The 15,836-nt window shown below is 38.1% G+C and overlaps 1 protein-coding gene across 6 annotated transcripts in view; it reads left to right on the top strand.

Moving 5' to 3' along the window:
• Positions 1-7,814: 7,814 nt before the first annotated feature.
• The window catches only part of SENP6 (SUMO specific peptidase 6), a 75,377-nt gene continuing 67,355 nt past the window's right edge, over positions 7,815-15,836 (top strand). For 4 of the 6 annotated variants that reach the window (XM_065833663.2, XM_065833662.2, XM_065833661.2 and 1 more), the window contains exon 1: positions 7,815-8,547. In XM_065833663.2, the coding sequence (XP_065689735.2) occupies positions 8,496-8,547 (52 nt within the window). In that variant the 5' untranslated portion in view covers positions 7,815-8,495. The remainder of the gene's footprint in view (positions 8,548-15,836) is intronic. The other 2 variants (XM_071806849.1, XM_071806851.1) reach the window with 2 other exon arrangements.

The raw sequence follows: 15,836 nt of genomic DNA, 5'->3' as shown, positions 1-15,836 counted from the left end.
TATACGCTGAAAAACAATACATTTAGCTTCTATACTACAAGGCAGCAAACAGGATAGACATAAATAATAGGTCAGCTCCACTTTAAATGTCCTCATATGATAACTGTAATTTAAACAGTCTTCTAAAATTTCACATTGTTTTAGCAACCATAAATTCTCAAAGTACATATATCTTCAAACTGACAAAAAAATGATTAGTTTTCATATTTTTATTTTGTTAAAAAATAAACAGTGCTTGTGATCTAGGTACCTTTTATAGAAATTTACAGAATTCAATATATTGAAGGGTTTTCTCAAAAAGAAATAGAGATTAATATATTTGTAATATTAAAAGGAAAAGTATCTTTCTTTTGAGCACTAAATAGTCTAAGTAATAAACCTACATATGTCCACAATATGCTTACAAACTGCTGTGGACCTCATGCTCCCAAAAAAGACAAATAACTTCTGAAATGACTCTCAAGAGTTTTTAGCAGAAAAAGGAGTGAAACACCAAATCAGTCTGATTCACTCCTGTTAAAATCTGCAGGCAAACTCCATACCAGTTATGCTTATAGTAGTTAACAGCTCCTCAGCTTTCAATGAAATCAACAGTGATACTAGTGACTCTTTTAGGTGAGACTCTTTCATGTGACACAAGCGTGTTATTATAGGTGCTCCAGTGATTTCTGACAGAACTCAGAGTGGTAGCAGCTATTTCCTGATTCCATTGTCTCCTACCCTCTTGGCCTCCAACTTTTAACAGTGACATGTGACCACTTGAAGAAGGTGACCTGATGGCATCCATTAGAAATAATACATCAATGACAACCAGATTGATCTCCTTTTCATACTTGCAGCTAATGATGAGGATGATACACGCCTGGAATGAATCAAAGACAGATACATAATGACAGACACTGTCTTTTATCAAAGAGCAGAAAGACTTGGAGAATCTTTAAACCTCAAACAATTGCTTGTGATAGGCCACTTTATAAACTGAGACAGCTTGTTAACAAATACCGCAGAACTCATCACTATGAGTTAGGACATTCACTCCCACTGAGATGTCCTTATACAGTATAACTGTGAGCACACAAGACAACTCTCATTTCTTTAACCTTCCCTGCCTCAGGGCCCATACTGCTTACACCAAAGTTCTCTGCAGGCTCCATTAGGGTCAAGGCTCTACTCCATGAATATTTCTTACTTCTTATTTCATAGGGATTATGCAGGAGCTAGATCAGTTATCCATACAATTCTGCCGAAAACTTCATCTTGCCTTGAGGCTTCCAAGCACATATTTCATCATTTGACAATTACTATATGGATAACTGAGTATTTCATGTGGACCAGCACTGTTAGTATATGCCTCCATTAAAGAAAGTAAATGACATCTTCAAAAATAGCAGTGCACATCCACATCCTTCTAACAAGAAATAATGTCCCCAAATGACATTCCTCATCTTGTGGAAAAGAGGAAAAAGATGGAGAAGAGCAAAGAACTTTGGGCTTCTACACAGACATGAAGGTCTCCTCGCACATCTCTGGGAGTTCTATTCCAGTCTCCTGAGAATCACTGGAAAGCTCTTGTCATGCTACCATTTTGCACATTTTCATTGGAATAGCTGCGACGCAGGATAAATAGGGAGAGAACGGAGGTGGTACTGACTCTAGTAAGACATTGGCCACCATCCTGTATGACTTCTTAAAACTGAAACCGGAAATCGGCTGAAAAAATGCACTGTTGGTGTTTCAATGACAGTGTGAGAGGGGCACTTGATTCTACACAAGTTTATCCCAGACATAATCCTACTATTATTTTCACTGCCAGACCACAAGAGTTGCAAGCGCCTAACAGGTGTTTAGGTGAAGGACAAGATTAGAGTTCAGAAAGATCTGGATAAATTGAAAGAAATTATCTAAAACCAGCAAGACGATATGAAGATAAGCAGACAATCACACACCTTAGGAGAAATCGAATTAACTAATCCAAAAAGAGATATAGATGGCTATACAGTACCAAAAAGGACATGGCATTTATATTGGATTACAAATTGACCACAATCTAACAGTGATTTTATTGAAAATTATTTTAGCATATATTAAAGGAAATTGCAGCATGTCAGAAGCAGAAAACAGTTATTCTGCTTTATTCAGATTTGGAGAGACCTACATTGGTACAGCATCCTGTTTTGAATGCCTCACTTTAAAATACAGACAATTTAAAGAGACTCCAGAGAAATTCAAATTAATCAATGAAGTCTGAAGAAATGGTAGAAAAGACTGGGAAATACAACTGCAATCTCCCAGTAAAGAAAAATTACTCAAAAGAGCACAGAAGAATAAACTTTTTTGTAGAGAAGATTGTTTAGGTTAATATGGAAAAAAACCCCATATTTCTAATACACTATATCTGGAGACTGAAGATCAATCTTAAGATGAGATTTTTAAGGCCAGTGATATTTTAAGTCTTTACCACTTATCTCTATGTAGAAAGACAAATGAAGTGATCTCTTTACAGTTTTCAAATCTTGTACTGTGTAGATTCTACTCTTTGCAGTATAGTCGTTCCTACATATGCTTTTACTAGTTTCACTTCACAGATGAGACCAGGTACACTACTGTACTTAACCACTAAAGTACTCAGACAGAAGCACATCCATCATTGTAGTCCATATCTCTAATCTCCTTTGTACATTAAGAAAGAGGTCTCAGAATTTTTTCTTATTAGAAAGGGAATTTGTAAGAAACAAGCTCAGTGTCTTATCCAGCAGCATTAGCAGTAGCAGAGTAAGTCGTGCACACTGACTGCAGTTAGGATGCAGTGATTTTTTGCCTGTGCTTTCATTATGATTATAATACAATCCCTCATACACAAACCTGACTTTGTTCTTTGTTTTAGTATGCATTTTTTCTGGTATGTGTACAGCTTAATATTTGCTCGTTTATGTGCTCTTGGTGTAGTTTACTTTTACAAACATGATTCAGATATCCACAGAAGCTTCCTACAAAAAACACAAAATAACTTTTGCTAAGATCGCTCTGAAACCTAAGTATTCTTAAAGCTTTAGACAAATAGACATCTAATGAAACAGGCAGAGGAAAGGAGATTCTCCTCTAAGACATGTGACCCTGCTGAGACAATTTTGATTAGGCATTTTCTCTCTATTATGTGCATTTGTTTAAATTACACTTCTCTACTAACATAAAGTTCTTGAGGCTAATGATGACTGACAACATCTCTCCCAAGGGTTTCAGCTACAAAAGAGGGTTTCCTTTTCTGATGGGTGTGAGACCATTGTAGAGAGAGACCACCTGCAAGTTCTGCTTTGTTAGCTGGCAATTAAGAATACATATTTATTTCCATGTGTGATTGTGAGAGTGATTTCTGTATAACTTCACACAAAAAGAAGTTTCAATATCTATTAAATGTGCTTAAAATACTTTAGAAGCTGACTTGGGCATATTTCCCATTGATTTGAAAAGCAAGAGATGGGAGACAGGGTCTGACCCTGTGCATATATGCATAGTGCGTTCTGTATGGTGGACAGTTTTGGATGCCTGACATGCCTTAAATAATAATCTGAGTTTTGATGTGCTTTTATTTTTATTGCGGCAAAAATTTATATTATTTTATTTTTCTGATTACATAGTCCTTGATTTAAATATTTTGTGCTGTTGAAGAATTCATTATATTATTTTTATTAGAGGACAGATTATTGTGATTATGCCATACTTTTAATGTTGACAAATGCAACACTTTCTAATATTCCTCTTTTAAATCAGTTAGAACTTCTGTTCTTATTAGTAAAATGATGAAAGAGTCACACTGAAAGACAAACAGCAAATTTACACTGTTGACTGATCATAAAGCTTGGATTGCAATCCATAAATGTATTTAATCAGTCTACATGCAAAAACATATCATTAGAGTATCAGCATAAAAATATTAGCTAAAAGGAAAGGCTTATTTCAAATTAACGCAGAGTTGCTTCAGGAAACTTCCATCAAATACGATAAAAATACATTGAAATAACTTTCATACAGACATTTTGATACACATTGGGAAGTATATTTTAAGTACCCAGATCTGGTGCATTCTCTTGAGCCTTTTATGTGCTCCTCTTTTAACACAAAACTACCATCAGCACTTTTGTTTTATTTAGTTAAAGATCAATCTTTGCTTCAAAATGTGTCATAATTACCCAACGTACATTATTAAGGAATAATTAAAAATATAGGAGATTATTCCAAATTTTTCAGATGGAATATTTTATACTTGATTTATAATTGGCCATTTCTTCTTTGACTCCATGCATAAATTTTGAATTATTCTCTTTTATAAAGTTTCACTTTTTCTGACAACCATAATTATAATTCTGTTTAGAAGAGATCACTGATATACTGGTTCTGGGCTGTACACCAAATTCTGTTATGTTTTTCTTCTAGAAAAAATAGCCTTCTATCTGTAGCCCACTCCTTGAAAAAAAGAAACATTTCTTTCCAAAAGTAATATCTAATGCTGTGATGTGGCTAACAAAGCTGATGTATCTATCACTTTTAGACCTATAAATCTCACTTTGAGGCTTAGTAATTCACAAGTTTTTTAGCCCAACACAGTTGCTCGATCCCACTGTCCAACAAGAGAACTTGCAGATTTAAAGCTACACTGTTTTTCTTTGAATTATTATAATGTAGTAATGGTTAAGACAGTGCAGCAGATATTTAAGCAACAGCCACAGCAGTGAATAATGGGATTTTTATTTTCAAAATGTTTATGACAGTAGTAGGAAACCTAACAGGTATTTGTTTATTATGGTTACTCTCTAGCAACACAATAGTGTGTTCTGAAGTAGGCTGATCAGATTTAAAAAAACAGGTCTCCTTCAAGGAAGAATTAAGAAAACATTCTAGTCAAAGTCCCAGTGATCTTAAGCAGTCTGTGGTTATTTACTACTTACTCAACATGCTATCTTTGATACCCAGATGTTACCAAATTTTTTTCACATCCTGATGCACCATTAAAAATCCCAGCCCATAGACGAATGGTATTCTTCCATTTGGGAATGTTCCTGTAGAGGTAACTACAGTATGTCAGATATCCTGCAATAATATCAGGTAAAAAATCCCTAAAATTAAGACACTAGCTTTAATAGCAAGAAGAAGACATAGCAAGCACAAGAAATAAATCTGATTTTGCTTGAAAAATGCACAGAGGAAAAACACGTACCAGGTCAGGAGGACAGCAACAAAACTTTATTTTTTTTAACAAAGGACATAGATTGTGCATCATTAATACATTCAAGGAACAGTTCTGAGCACAACAGTGGAAAACAGTGAAAAATAATTCAACCCATAACCATTAAAGCATTGATTTATAGTCTGTCACGTGGGTTCATGGGCTGTAAATAACAAAAAAAATATTCAAGGTGCCTATAAATTCCCTTAAACTTCTATATGTAATTCTGGTAACAGTAAAGAAAACTTAACTAATATATACTACCACAACTACAGAAGCTGCGAAACTTCAATCCCAATTCCATTTTATTCCTTAAGTAAGGAAATAGTGCTCCTATGGAGTAGCCACCCCCATTTTGTTGGTTAACTTTACAAAACATAGAGGAAACAAAGTAATTAGAAGGAATCAGAAAAACAAAGTAAAAAAGACTTATTTTTTCCCATCATTTCAGTACTGAATCATCTAAGTCACATAATAACAGTTTTCTCATTGTGAGAAGGGAAATCAGATTCCTAAGGTGAAACAAAAATTCTTCATCATTGCCTAATGAAGTAATCAGCTTTGCAATTCTATGCAGAGCTAGGCCAACAGAGCTGTGCACATGCAAGTGTCTGTTAATTCAGGATCTTAGATTGTCTCCTGTGATTGTCAACTACCCATAGTGGGACTAGGCAACTTCTAGTGATTGTTGACTGTCAAGAAGTAACGATCAGATGCATGTCATCCCTGGACTCTTACTCTGTGAATACAATTAACATTCGGCTGACAAGAAAACTCAGTAAATTCTCCATGATTTCCCCGGGCAGGAAGGGGAATGGTAATTTTCCCTTTCTCATTGATCGCTCAGTCATCTGGTTCTAAGCAAAGTTAAGAGGATGCTGAAGAAATATTGTAAGACTTGAGTGTCATCACTATTGCATTCCCTCACAAATACTTCTCAAATTAAAACCAAAACAAAACACAACCCAACACTCTAAGGCTGAGAATGGACTATTAATAAAAGCTTAATGAAATAAACCTAGGAGATTTGACTACATATTCTTCTCTTGCATCCTTCAAGAGCTTCAAAACAAAGGGAAAAAGAACACCACAGTGAGATGTAATTTTGGGGCAGCTCTTCTCCAGAAAAAAAGTAAATGTTAAATTATTAATCAAAAAGTCTAAAATCAACCATGTATCCAGATGAATATTGACAACTTCTTCCCATTATTTCTACTTTAAAAGGTATTTTAATCTACTTGCCTCAGTTCACTAAAAATCAGATTATGAAGCTGTATGTCATGCCTTGACTTGATCAACAAAAGCACACTACTGTGTTATCAAACACTTTTTCAAATAACTCATAATTGTAACTCACAACCCTTAGTTTTTAAAAACTTGTGAAGAATTAAGTAGACCTGAACCAGTCTGGTCTCAACTGCGAATAGGAACTTGTTTCTGTGGATTGATGCTGTAACCTGCACAGTAAACCCTCTGTCTAGACAGTGCCCTTCTTAGCTACAATAGAATATTCTTTAAAAATTAGATTCTAAATTTACTTGTTTCTTTTTTTTTCTTTTCTTTTTTTTTTTTTTTCTTAATGCTAGATCTCTGTTAAATATATGGTCTTCTGGTTTCTGTATAAGCAGCTTGCACTGATTTTTCCTAACAGTTTCCTGTTAATTTTATTGCTAATGAAATGACTTTTTATGATCCCTCTTTCAGCAAACTGTTTTTTAGAGATTTCCAAGGAGATTTTTAAGATTGAGATACATAGGTTTGTCAACACTGTTCCAGCTTTTGGAATTCTAATTGCTCGATAGCTCTAGTGGTGTGACACACCATTCACGGTGCAGTCTGATGTCTCTTGTGTCTTGTTCCAGTCCAGCTCTGAGCTCTTCTTTGCTTCTTTTTACCTACTATTTGTGTAAAAACTAAGCATACTCACTAAGTATTTTTAAACACATTAGCTTATGAACACTGTTGGTGTCAATACAGAAAATTCAGGAATGGAAGTAACAGATTTAGAAGACTTAAAGGAAAACTAAGACTTTCCCCTCTTTAGCTTTTAATTTTCATGCACACTAGGTCTTCAACTTACCTAATTTAGGACTTCAGTCTTAAAACACTTAGACTCAAGCATTTTTGGAAGCTCACTTTTCAGGGATTTGTAAGTTCAGAAACTAGGTACTTCAAATTAAACATAAAAATTCCACAATTTTGCAGTGTAAGTGGGGTCAGTAGAACTTTATATGAAGGAACCTGTCCAAAAAAAGAGTATCTGGCTTTCCCTAACTCTAAACTGTCATAGTTTACATTTCGGTTTTTAATGGACGTATGGTTTTGGTACATAGGTACTTGTGCTCCATAAGAAAGCTTTTTAAAATCTAAAACTTTACACGCTAAACAAGGATTTTTTTAATTTTAAAAGTCAAATACACCTGAGATCATGTTATGCAATTTCTGTATAGTTGGCTGTGCAACGCTGTATGTTTTGCAGAATCCAAGTTTTGGATTTAAATATGCCGTGACAGGGCCGCAGAGTTGGTTATGATCGCTAAGAATTCGCTAAGCCTTGGTGGCCTTTTCCCCGAGAGTGAGGAGGTGAGGCCGGCGGGCCGCAGCCTTGCGCCATGGACGCCAGCTCTCCTCAAAGTTCATTCATTTGACGCACGCCGAGCCACTTCCTCGCCTCCCCGAAGCTGCTGCCTCCGAGCTGAGCAAGGGGGGAGCGGCAGAGTCCGAGGCATTACCGGGCGCAGCCCTGCTGCGGCCATTTTATCGCCTAGGGGCCGGGAAGCCGGCGGCCCTCGCTGCGGGTGGCGGGCGAGCCGGGGGTCTCGGCAGGGGAGCGCTGCTGAGGCCCCGCCGCACCGTTCATGGAGGAGAGGAGCGGCCGCGCGGCGCGCACCGTTTCCGCGTCCTCCCCCTCTGCTCGGAAGAGCCTCAGGCGGAGCTCCAGCCGGGCCCGTCTACCCCGCCGAGCGCCGTCGGCGGCTGCCAGGCCAGGCCCGGCTGGCAACTGCGCGGGGGGCAGCTGGTGGCGGACACGGTGAGGGAGGAGCGGGCGCGCTGCCGCCGCTTCCTCTTGCACGGGGCCGGAAGACAGCGCGGCCCGGCCCGCCGTGCGCGCGGACTGGGGAGCGGGAGAGGGCCGGGCCTCGGCGCCGCCGCTGCGGGTCACCCAGTCTTCCGCAGTGGGGGTGGGCGGTGGAGCGCGCAGGCCGGGGGAAGGGCCAGGCCTCGCCGCCTCTCTGGGCGATGGAGTGAACGAGCCAGGCTCGGCAGCAGGAAGATGGCCGGTGGCGGCGGCGGCGGCGGCTGCAGGGACAGCTTGTTTCTGGAAGGTGCGTGCACGGCTGAGAGGGGGGAATGTGGCTCATGGGCTGCGTTTCTCTTCTGGCAACCAGGAAGGGGCACGGTGGAGACTGGGGAATGGGGGAGGGGGGCGTGTGTGTGCATCTGGCGGGGGGGTGGGGGGGGAAGAAGAATGGGTCCCCTTTGGGAACGACGACAATGAGAGGTGGCTTCGTGGTGGGGGAAGGGTGGGTGCCGTAAGGGGTGGTTTAGTGTAAAAAGACCTGCTTTTGAGGGAGCGGTTAGTGAGGGCGATTTGATTTCTTTTTCTTTCTTTTAATTTTCGGAGGCTTTGGAAGTGCAGTGTTTTCTTTGTAGAGGAAAAGCAGTGAGAGCAGCCCGAGCTCGGTGCGCCAGGGCCGGTTTTGCAGCGGGAGGAATCTGCTCTGGGGTGGGCGGCCGGGCAAGGTTAGCGCTAGGTGAGGAGGGGAAGCGGGGATGGCTCTGCCGCCTCCCGCTGCATTGCCCTGCCTTCCTCTGCTCCCAGGCCCCGGCCTAGCCAGGACTTTTTCCCCCAACCGTAAAATGAGTCTCGCATGCTTCTAAAATGCTACTTTAAAGGTCTGGAAGGAAGGTTAATTTTGTAAGGGGGATCACTCTTACATTTGTGATACGAAGATGATGATGAATCTATCAACTGCAACTGAAAGAAACCTTTTGCCTTATAAAGCCTTGAGTAATGTTTTTGATGTGCGAGTTTGGTGGGTTTTTTATCACCGTAGAGCCCTTGATTTTAATGGAAGAAGTCTCCTGAAATTCGAATGTATGTAACTGTTGAGCCTTTACAATTTCACAAATTTAAAAATATATATATAAGAAAGACCCCACCAACCTGCTATTGTAGTCTAGCAAAATTGCTTTAAGCACATATACTGACGGCATAGGCCAATAGTCTGTTAAATTCTGCTAAATTACTGTGACGATAACGAAGAAAAATATATGTTAATGAAATAAATTACTTCTCATAAGTAGAGTTTTTCAAGTCAGGGATAAGTTTAGCATTGAAGATTTTGTAGTACCTGTGTTACGCAGAACATATATCTTGCAGATTTTCTCTTGCTACAGTACATTGAGTTTTGTTTTATATTACTAGAGGTTCTGGATTAGAAGTGCTGTATGAACAAAATACTGCTTGTTGTTTTGAAAAATTAATCTGATATTCAGAAACTCTTTCTGATAAATAACCACTGTCATGTTACCTCCCTCCCTCCTACCTGTAAAGTGTTTGGTAGTGCAGACACTCAATTTTTTCCCGAACTCTCTCCACAGAATATAATGTGGTTTGTGCAGGCAACTAGACTGATGACTAGTCACTGTCTTCTCTGTGTACCGTGGCTACTTAGGGTTTGGACAGATGGCTAAGAAAAGACAGATTTTGTGTGCAAAACTCACACATTTTTTACTTCTGAGATCTTTTTCCAAGAGCAGGGCCAACATGACAAGTGGATAGCATCCCCCTTCAAAGCTTCGGTATTCCCAGATTGGTGAACCAAGTTATCAGCTGGTTTTGTGTTTCTCTGTTTTTTGGGAATGTGTTAATTTAGGGTTTCTATCACATCATTAATCGTAAAGAGTGTGCACACACGTGAGGAAAACCTAATGTGGATGATGGTGGCAAAAAATTTCTGAGTGGCCCAAGTTCAAATGGAATGCTAGTACTATAGCAGTTCTAGTAAGAGCTGGTAAACTTTGTATTAATTTGAAGCAAAGGAAAAAGAAGGCTTTCAGATGTTATTTGAGTTGTTCTTCTTAGGGATGTTGATTTTATAGGAAAAAGAGAAGGCATAGTGTGTATGTGTATAAATATATATATGGGACTTCTGGAAATCTGTAATGTGTAAACATGCAACAGCATGTTAGATCAACCTAATGATGTTAGAACCACCATTATCCAAACACTAGACAAGCACGAGGGTGCCAGACTTTTGAAACAACTGTAAGGTGGACAAAACCAGGAATAATGGTGTATGGAGAAGGAAATATGGCAACTTCTGTTGCAAGATGGTGCTTAATACATGAACCTGGAGCTATAACCAGGCTGAGTTGTGTATATTTCATGGATTCTGTTGGAGTCTGCATAAGCAACAACTAGAAACTGTTTACTTCATGTTTTTGGCAGTGTTATATGAAAGGCTGGTAGAAAGGAAGGGGAGAACTTCTCCCACCATCTCCACCATTAAGGCACAAAACAATTAATTGTGTGCCAGATGTATGTTAGGTGTATTACTAATTGAACTTGGTGTCATGGAAACTGCTGTTTAAATATGTACCTATATGTGTGTGTGTGTATATATGTATATATATATATGCACAGAAACTTGTCATGCTGTCATGCTTAGGTTAACTATCGGTCAGATTTAAGATCAATATACAGTTACATGAAATTAATTGCTTTTAAGTATGATAGTTGTTCAGAATTTTGGTTTTGATTCCACATGTCCAATAAGATACTGCTTTTCTCTCATTTAGTGTAACAGAAGTTGCTATAAAGAAAAATGACTGTCATTGTGCTGTTAAAGTGCTTCCTTTTAATATTTTTATTATTTTATTCTCCAATAAAAACAAAATGGTCATTCCGGAAGCATGTTCCTTGAGTGTTTTATCTGTTACCTGTGATGCTGTTCTTGAGCACAGTGATTCATACTAGTACATGGGTTTTGTCTGGTTTTGCGTATCTAATGTGTCATCATTTTTTGTGCTGTGTTGCATAGACTGTTTTATGGAAAAAGATCCCTAGAACTCTACTGTTTGACTCTTTTTAAAACATCATTTTTTATAATTCTGGAGGAGTGATAATAGTTGATACATTGATATACCTGACCTGTATGATTACTTTTCTTGAAATGTTAGAACTGTTAAAATTCAGAAGTGTGGCTAGTTGGCAAGTGGAATTAGTAAAACCTTTCCCTAATTTTTTGAATTTACTTTCCTATGGTAAGGTTTCAAAGTTATGGGCAGAATATGCAGAAGATTAACACTAACAAAGTAGTCCTGTTGCATGGGAATTCTTTTCTGATTTGGAGGCCTAAATTTTATTATATTACCATCTGTGGGAAATCCCGTGTTTTTTAATTGATAGTCATACCTAAAATATAAAACAATGACAGGCAAATCTGTTTGGATTTAGAATAGGGGGACGATCGATGTGTTGGAATAGAGAGTACTGTTGATCATTACTCCTAGAGAAAAATGTTGGGAACTCGTGTTATATCTGCCTCCTTGGATATAGTACTGAGTTGCAAGGAAATTGTAATTTCTCTTTTCCAGCCTTAAATGTAAAGTTTCCCTGTTTTTGTGCAGTAAATAGCAGACATACTTCAAAGTATTCCTAAATGCAGGTATTTTCCAGAAGAAAGAAGAAACGTTTTATTCCTTCCTGTTGTATTTTTCAGTCTCCTGGTGGTTACAGTAGTTATACTGGTAACCAATACTGAAGTTAATTTTTGAGGACCTCCTTTCTAAGGAATGTTGCCAGTTGCTACCTTCAGAACTGCTGAGAGATTTCAGTGCAGTCATGATGGGAATTTGCTCAATTTTCATTCCATTTTCTTGGGAACAGGTTTCCTAATAGCAGTAGAGAAATGTGGGCTACATTAGCGACAGCAGAAGAAACTTCGCTGTTTTCTGCCGGAGGACTCCGCTTTGTTTTTCATTCAACTTGCACGTGAAGAATTGTCTGCACCAAAGAAAGGGTTGTAGACTTGTGTATTTTATTAAAGGTAGCTGAGATTCTGGAGTGCTACAGAAACACACAGCTTTTGTGTATTTTAGTGTGTAGACATAGAGCTACCATTTGAAGCGGTGGTCAGCCTTTTCTGCTTTTTTTTTTTTTTTCTTCCCCTTAATCATATTGAGAAGTCTCTTATGGGGTAAGACAAATTAGGAGGGTAGAATGGAGTTTCTATTCAGATAGAACACTTAAAAATTTTCTACCTGCTATGACTCTTAATTTTTCTTTTAACAGTGAAATTTAATTATTAATTGTTTTAATTGTCTCTGAAGCAGTTTCTGCTTTGTTTGTGACCTACTGGAATGAGGTATTAGCTTGAAAATGAGGGGAAGGGATCTTTCAGGTATCATTCACCTTCTTGTGTACCTTTATCATAATCCAAATTCGTGCTTTATGCTGCTGAATTCTTCTGTGGTTTATATCAGTCTCATCAATACCCAGACATGTTCTGTTCCTTTCTTCTGTTTCTCTTGAGGGTAGTTTTTTGTCTGAAAGTGAAAAATTCGTGACTTTTCCATGGCTTGGTTATGTCTCCCAGTCCTCTGACCCATTCAGAATTTCTTTCTAGCACTGTATATCCGTCTTCTCAACCTTTGTTCAGCTGTCCTTTCCAGTGAGTTCAAGAATAAGAAACTTTCTCATTGGCTTCAATGACAGATTAGTTTCTAGGAGTACAACCCACTTGTTGAGAACTATTTCTCAGCAAAGTCAAATTGAAACTATCTTCTGTGTTGTTATTTGTATGTGCCAGTCTAGCTTGGGTGATAGGTAGCATGAAATATAAAGACAGGCTGCTTCTTAAAACATATAGAATGATACTAAAGATTTCTTTTGTTTATTAATACTCTGTAACATATGTTGTAATATGCTTGGTAGCGCATTGTATAATAATAGCTTGTGTCCGAGTCCTCTTCCACATTATCACCTTCTGTTTAATGTAAGATTCAGGCTTTCCCTCAGCTTTGTGAATTGGAAAGCATCTGTGTGCAATTTTCTGGTTATCATTCTGGAGGCATTTATTATTTGGTGTTTTTTCCTCAAGTAGCTGCTGCTAGAATAAGTTTGCACAAAGTGGGACATAGAAGCTTCAGGTGTAAAAGTAGCTGTCTTCTGTGGGATGCCTCATCTGTTGTTTTCTGGCTCTTGGATTTAGTAGTAAAGCACTAATGTTTTCTCAGAAAAAGCACAGAAATTTTACTGATTTTTAATGGCAAAAAAAAAAAAAAGGAGAATGTTCCTGAAGAGATCCTTGCACTCTTTATGTAAGTATAAATACAAAAGTAATAGTAATAATGGAAGTAATAATATGTGGCTTGATAGCAAGCATAAACCAACATTTTGCAAATGTCTTGCTTGTGCAGATACTTTTATGATGAGCCTGTCTGGCTATTCTAGTCCTCTGCTTCTTGTTTTATGTACAAGGATAAAACATAATGGATTATTTATTATAATGGTTTCAACAACAACTTTGGCTTTCATTACTGTTGTGTCTCGAAGACGATGCATGCATTTCAGTGCAGTATCAGACTTTACCTTTTCTGTAGAGTTTTAGCTGTGTCTCTTAAATGACATAACTGAGGGGTGTCCAGCTGTTTTGTGTTGTAGCTGGTCCTATAATGTGAGACTAATCACCAAACTTGCTACTTTTAAATATTGCATTATAGGAAGATGAAGCGGTTTGAGGTCTCTCTCATTATTTTGTGTACTCCCTTCCCACTAACAACTATTAAATCCTTTTATTTGTAGATTTATAGGGATCTCAAAAGTAAATAGCTAGAAATTTTGTGGAACTTGCCCAATTCCATAAAACAGAGAAGTCAAAATTAGTGTCACTGAAGTGAAGGTTTCAGTGTTGGCTCAGCAAGATTGGGTTTGGTGCTACCTGGTGTCCCTACATGCACTGGCTGAGCAGTTGGGACTCAGGACAGCTAGAGGACTTGGTACCCAGGGCAAGGAATGGCTCTGTGTGTGTGTGCACACTCCAGAAAGGAGTGGAGGAGTGTACAGGGTAGCTTAAGATACTGCAGGAGGCTGAGACAAGAAGATAAATAAAAATGGAGCTGTTGTGGTGGGGCAGGCTCTAGACATACGGGAAACAAAATATTTTTTGGGGTAAAAGGGCAAGTGTAGTTCTTCTCTTGGTTGTTCTGAAAGGTACTTCCATTGGGACTGGGGGTGGGGAAAGCAGATTTGGAAAGTTCCTTTCTTTGGGCCCACGTTTTTGCGCCTATTTGGTTTCAATTTGGAGGTTTTTAAGGTAGGGATCTTCTTACATAGGTTGAAATCTGTCTGATGCTCCCCACATGATTACTTCTTGCTTAAAATTAAGAAAATTAAAGCACTGGTAAAAAATTACAATTCTTATTCAATATATAGAATTAAACCTGGTGGTAATTTTATCTGGCATATTGAATTTTTTAAAGTATGTGTTCTTAAGCTTCTTATTACTGTATTTAACAGCCTAGCATTTGTAATATTTTCACGTGAAGCTGCAATAAAGTCAAAGTTGATGTGTCATGCTGGTCAAGTCAGTTGCTTATGAAAGTCATATTCACAGGAGTAAGTGGCGCTTCTATAGTGGGTGCTCCGCAGCCTTTGTTGACAGATGTATTGATGCAAAACAAATTGCCTGGCAATCCTTATTTCCCTGATCCTTCACAAATGTAAGATAAAAAATACTCATTTCTGCTGCCGAGGCCACAAAATTTCATTTCTTTTAGTAAATGTGGAAAAAATAACTGGTTTTAAAATAATGGGTTAAAACCAAATGTTGTCGTTTAGGCATTAAATCACCGCCTAATTCAGTGACACATGTTAAGGTTGGAAGCATTTTTGAGAACTGCTGTCACATTGTAAGTAGAGCTTAGTAGTTCATTAGTACATAGACACATTTGTGAGATGTCTTTTGAGTACTTTCAATGCAATGTCATAAAAGTACCAAAAACTTGTTTGATTTTCTTGTGTGCTGTAGTCTCCCTGTACAGAACTGGGGATTGTGCCAAATGGAATTCAATCTCTGAATTACAGTCTGGTATAAATTAGATTACAGAATGGCTAATGGTTATTTGGTCACTGTGGCTAACAAGGGCAAATAACTTTTGAGAAGTTGTTTTGTTTTTATTTATGGTGTAATGTCTGCTATGAGTTAAAGAAATAGTGGGTTTGCAGTGCTGTTGTTTCAATAATTTTTTTCTAAGTAATCTGTAGAAGGAATTATGTTCTATATGGGGATAGTTGATTATTAAAAGGATTGTAATAAATGCATAATTACGTATATCTTGTAGCTAATGTATGCTGGAAATTTGTAGCGTGGATATTAAATTTGAAAGTAATTCTTTCAAAATAAACTGTCCAAAGAATAGTAAAATGATTAAGCTGCACTGTTATTGTCTCATACAGGGGAATAATAAATTTGGTGTGTGGATTCCCTAAAGCAGTGAACTGTGGCGTTGCTGCTTTTATCTTATTGTGCTGCGACTCCATTTTGGATGTAAAGCTGCATGCCAGCTATTTATTGGTTTTCTTTGCAAGGCTAAAAATTATTAACTG

Source organism: Patagioenas fasciata, chromosome 3 (genome assembly GCF_037038585.1).
Source record: "Patagioenas fasciata isolate bPatFas1 chromosome 3, bPatFas1.hap1, whole genome shotgun sequence".
Lineage (NCBI taxonomy): Eukaryota > Metazoa > Chordata > Aves > Columbiformes > Columbidae > Patagioenas > Patagioenas fasciata.
Note: the sequence above shows the minus strand (reverse complement) of the source record. Positions and strands in the feature narration are given on the sequence as shown.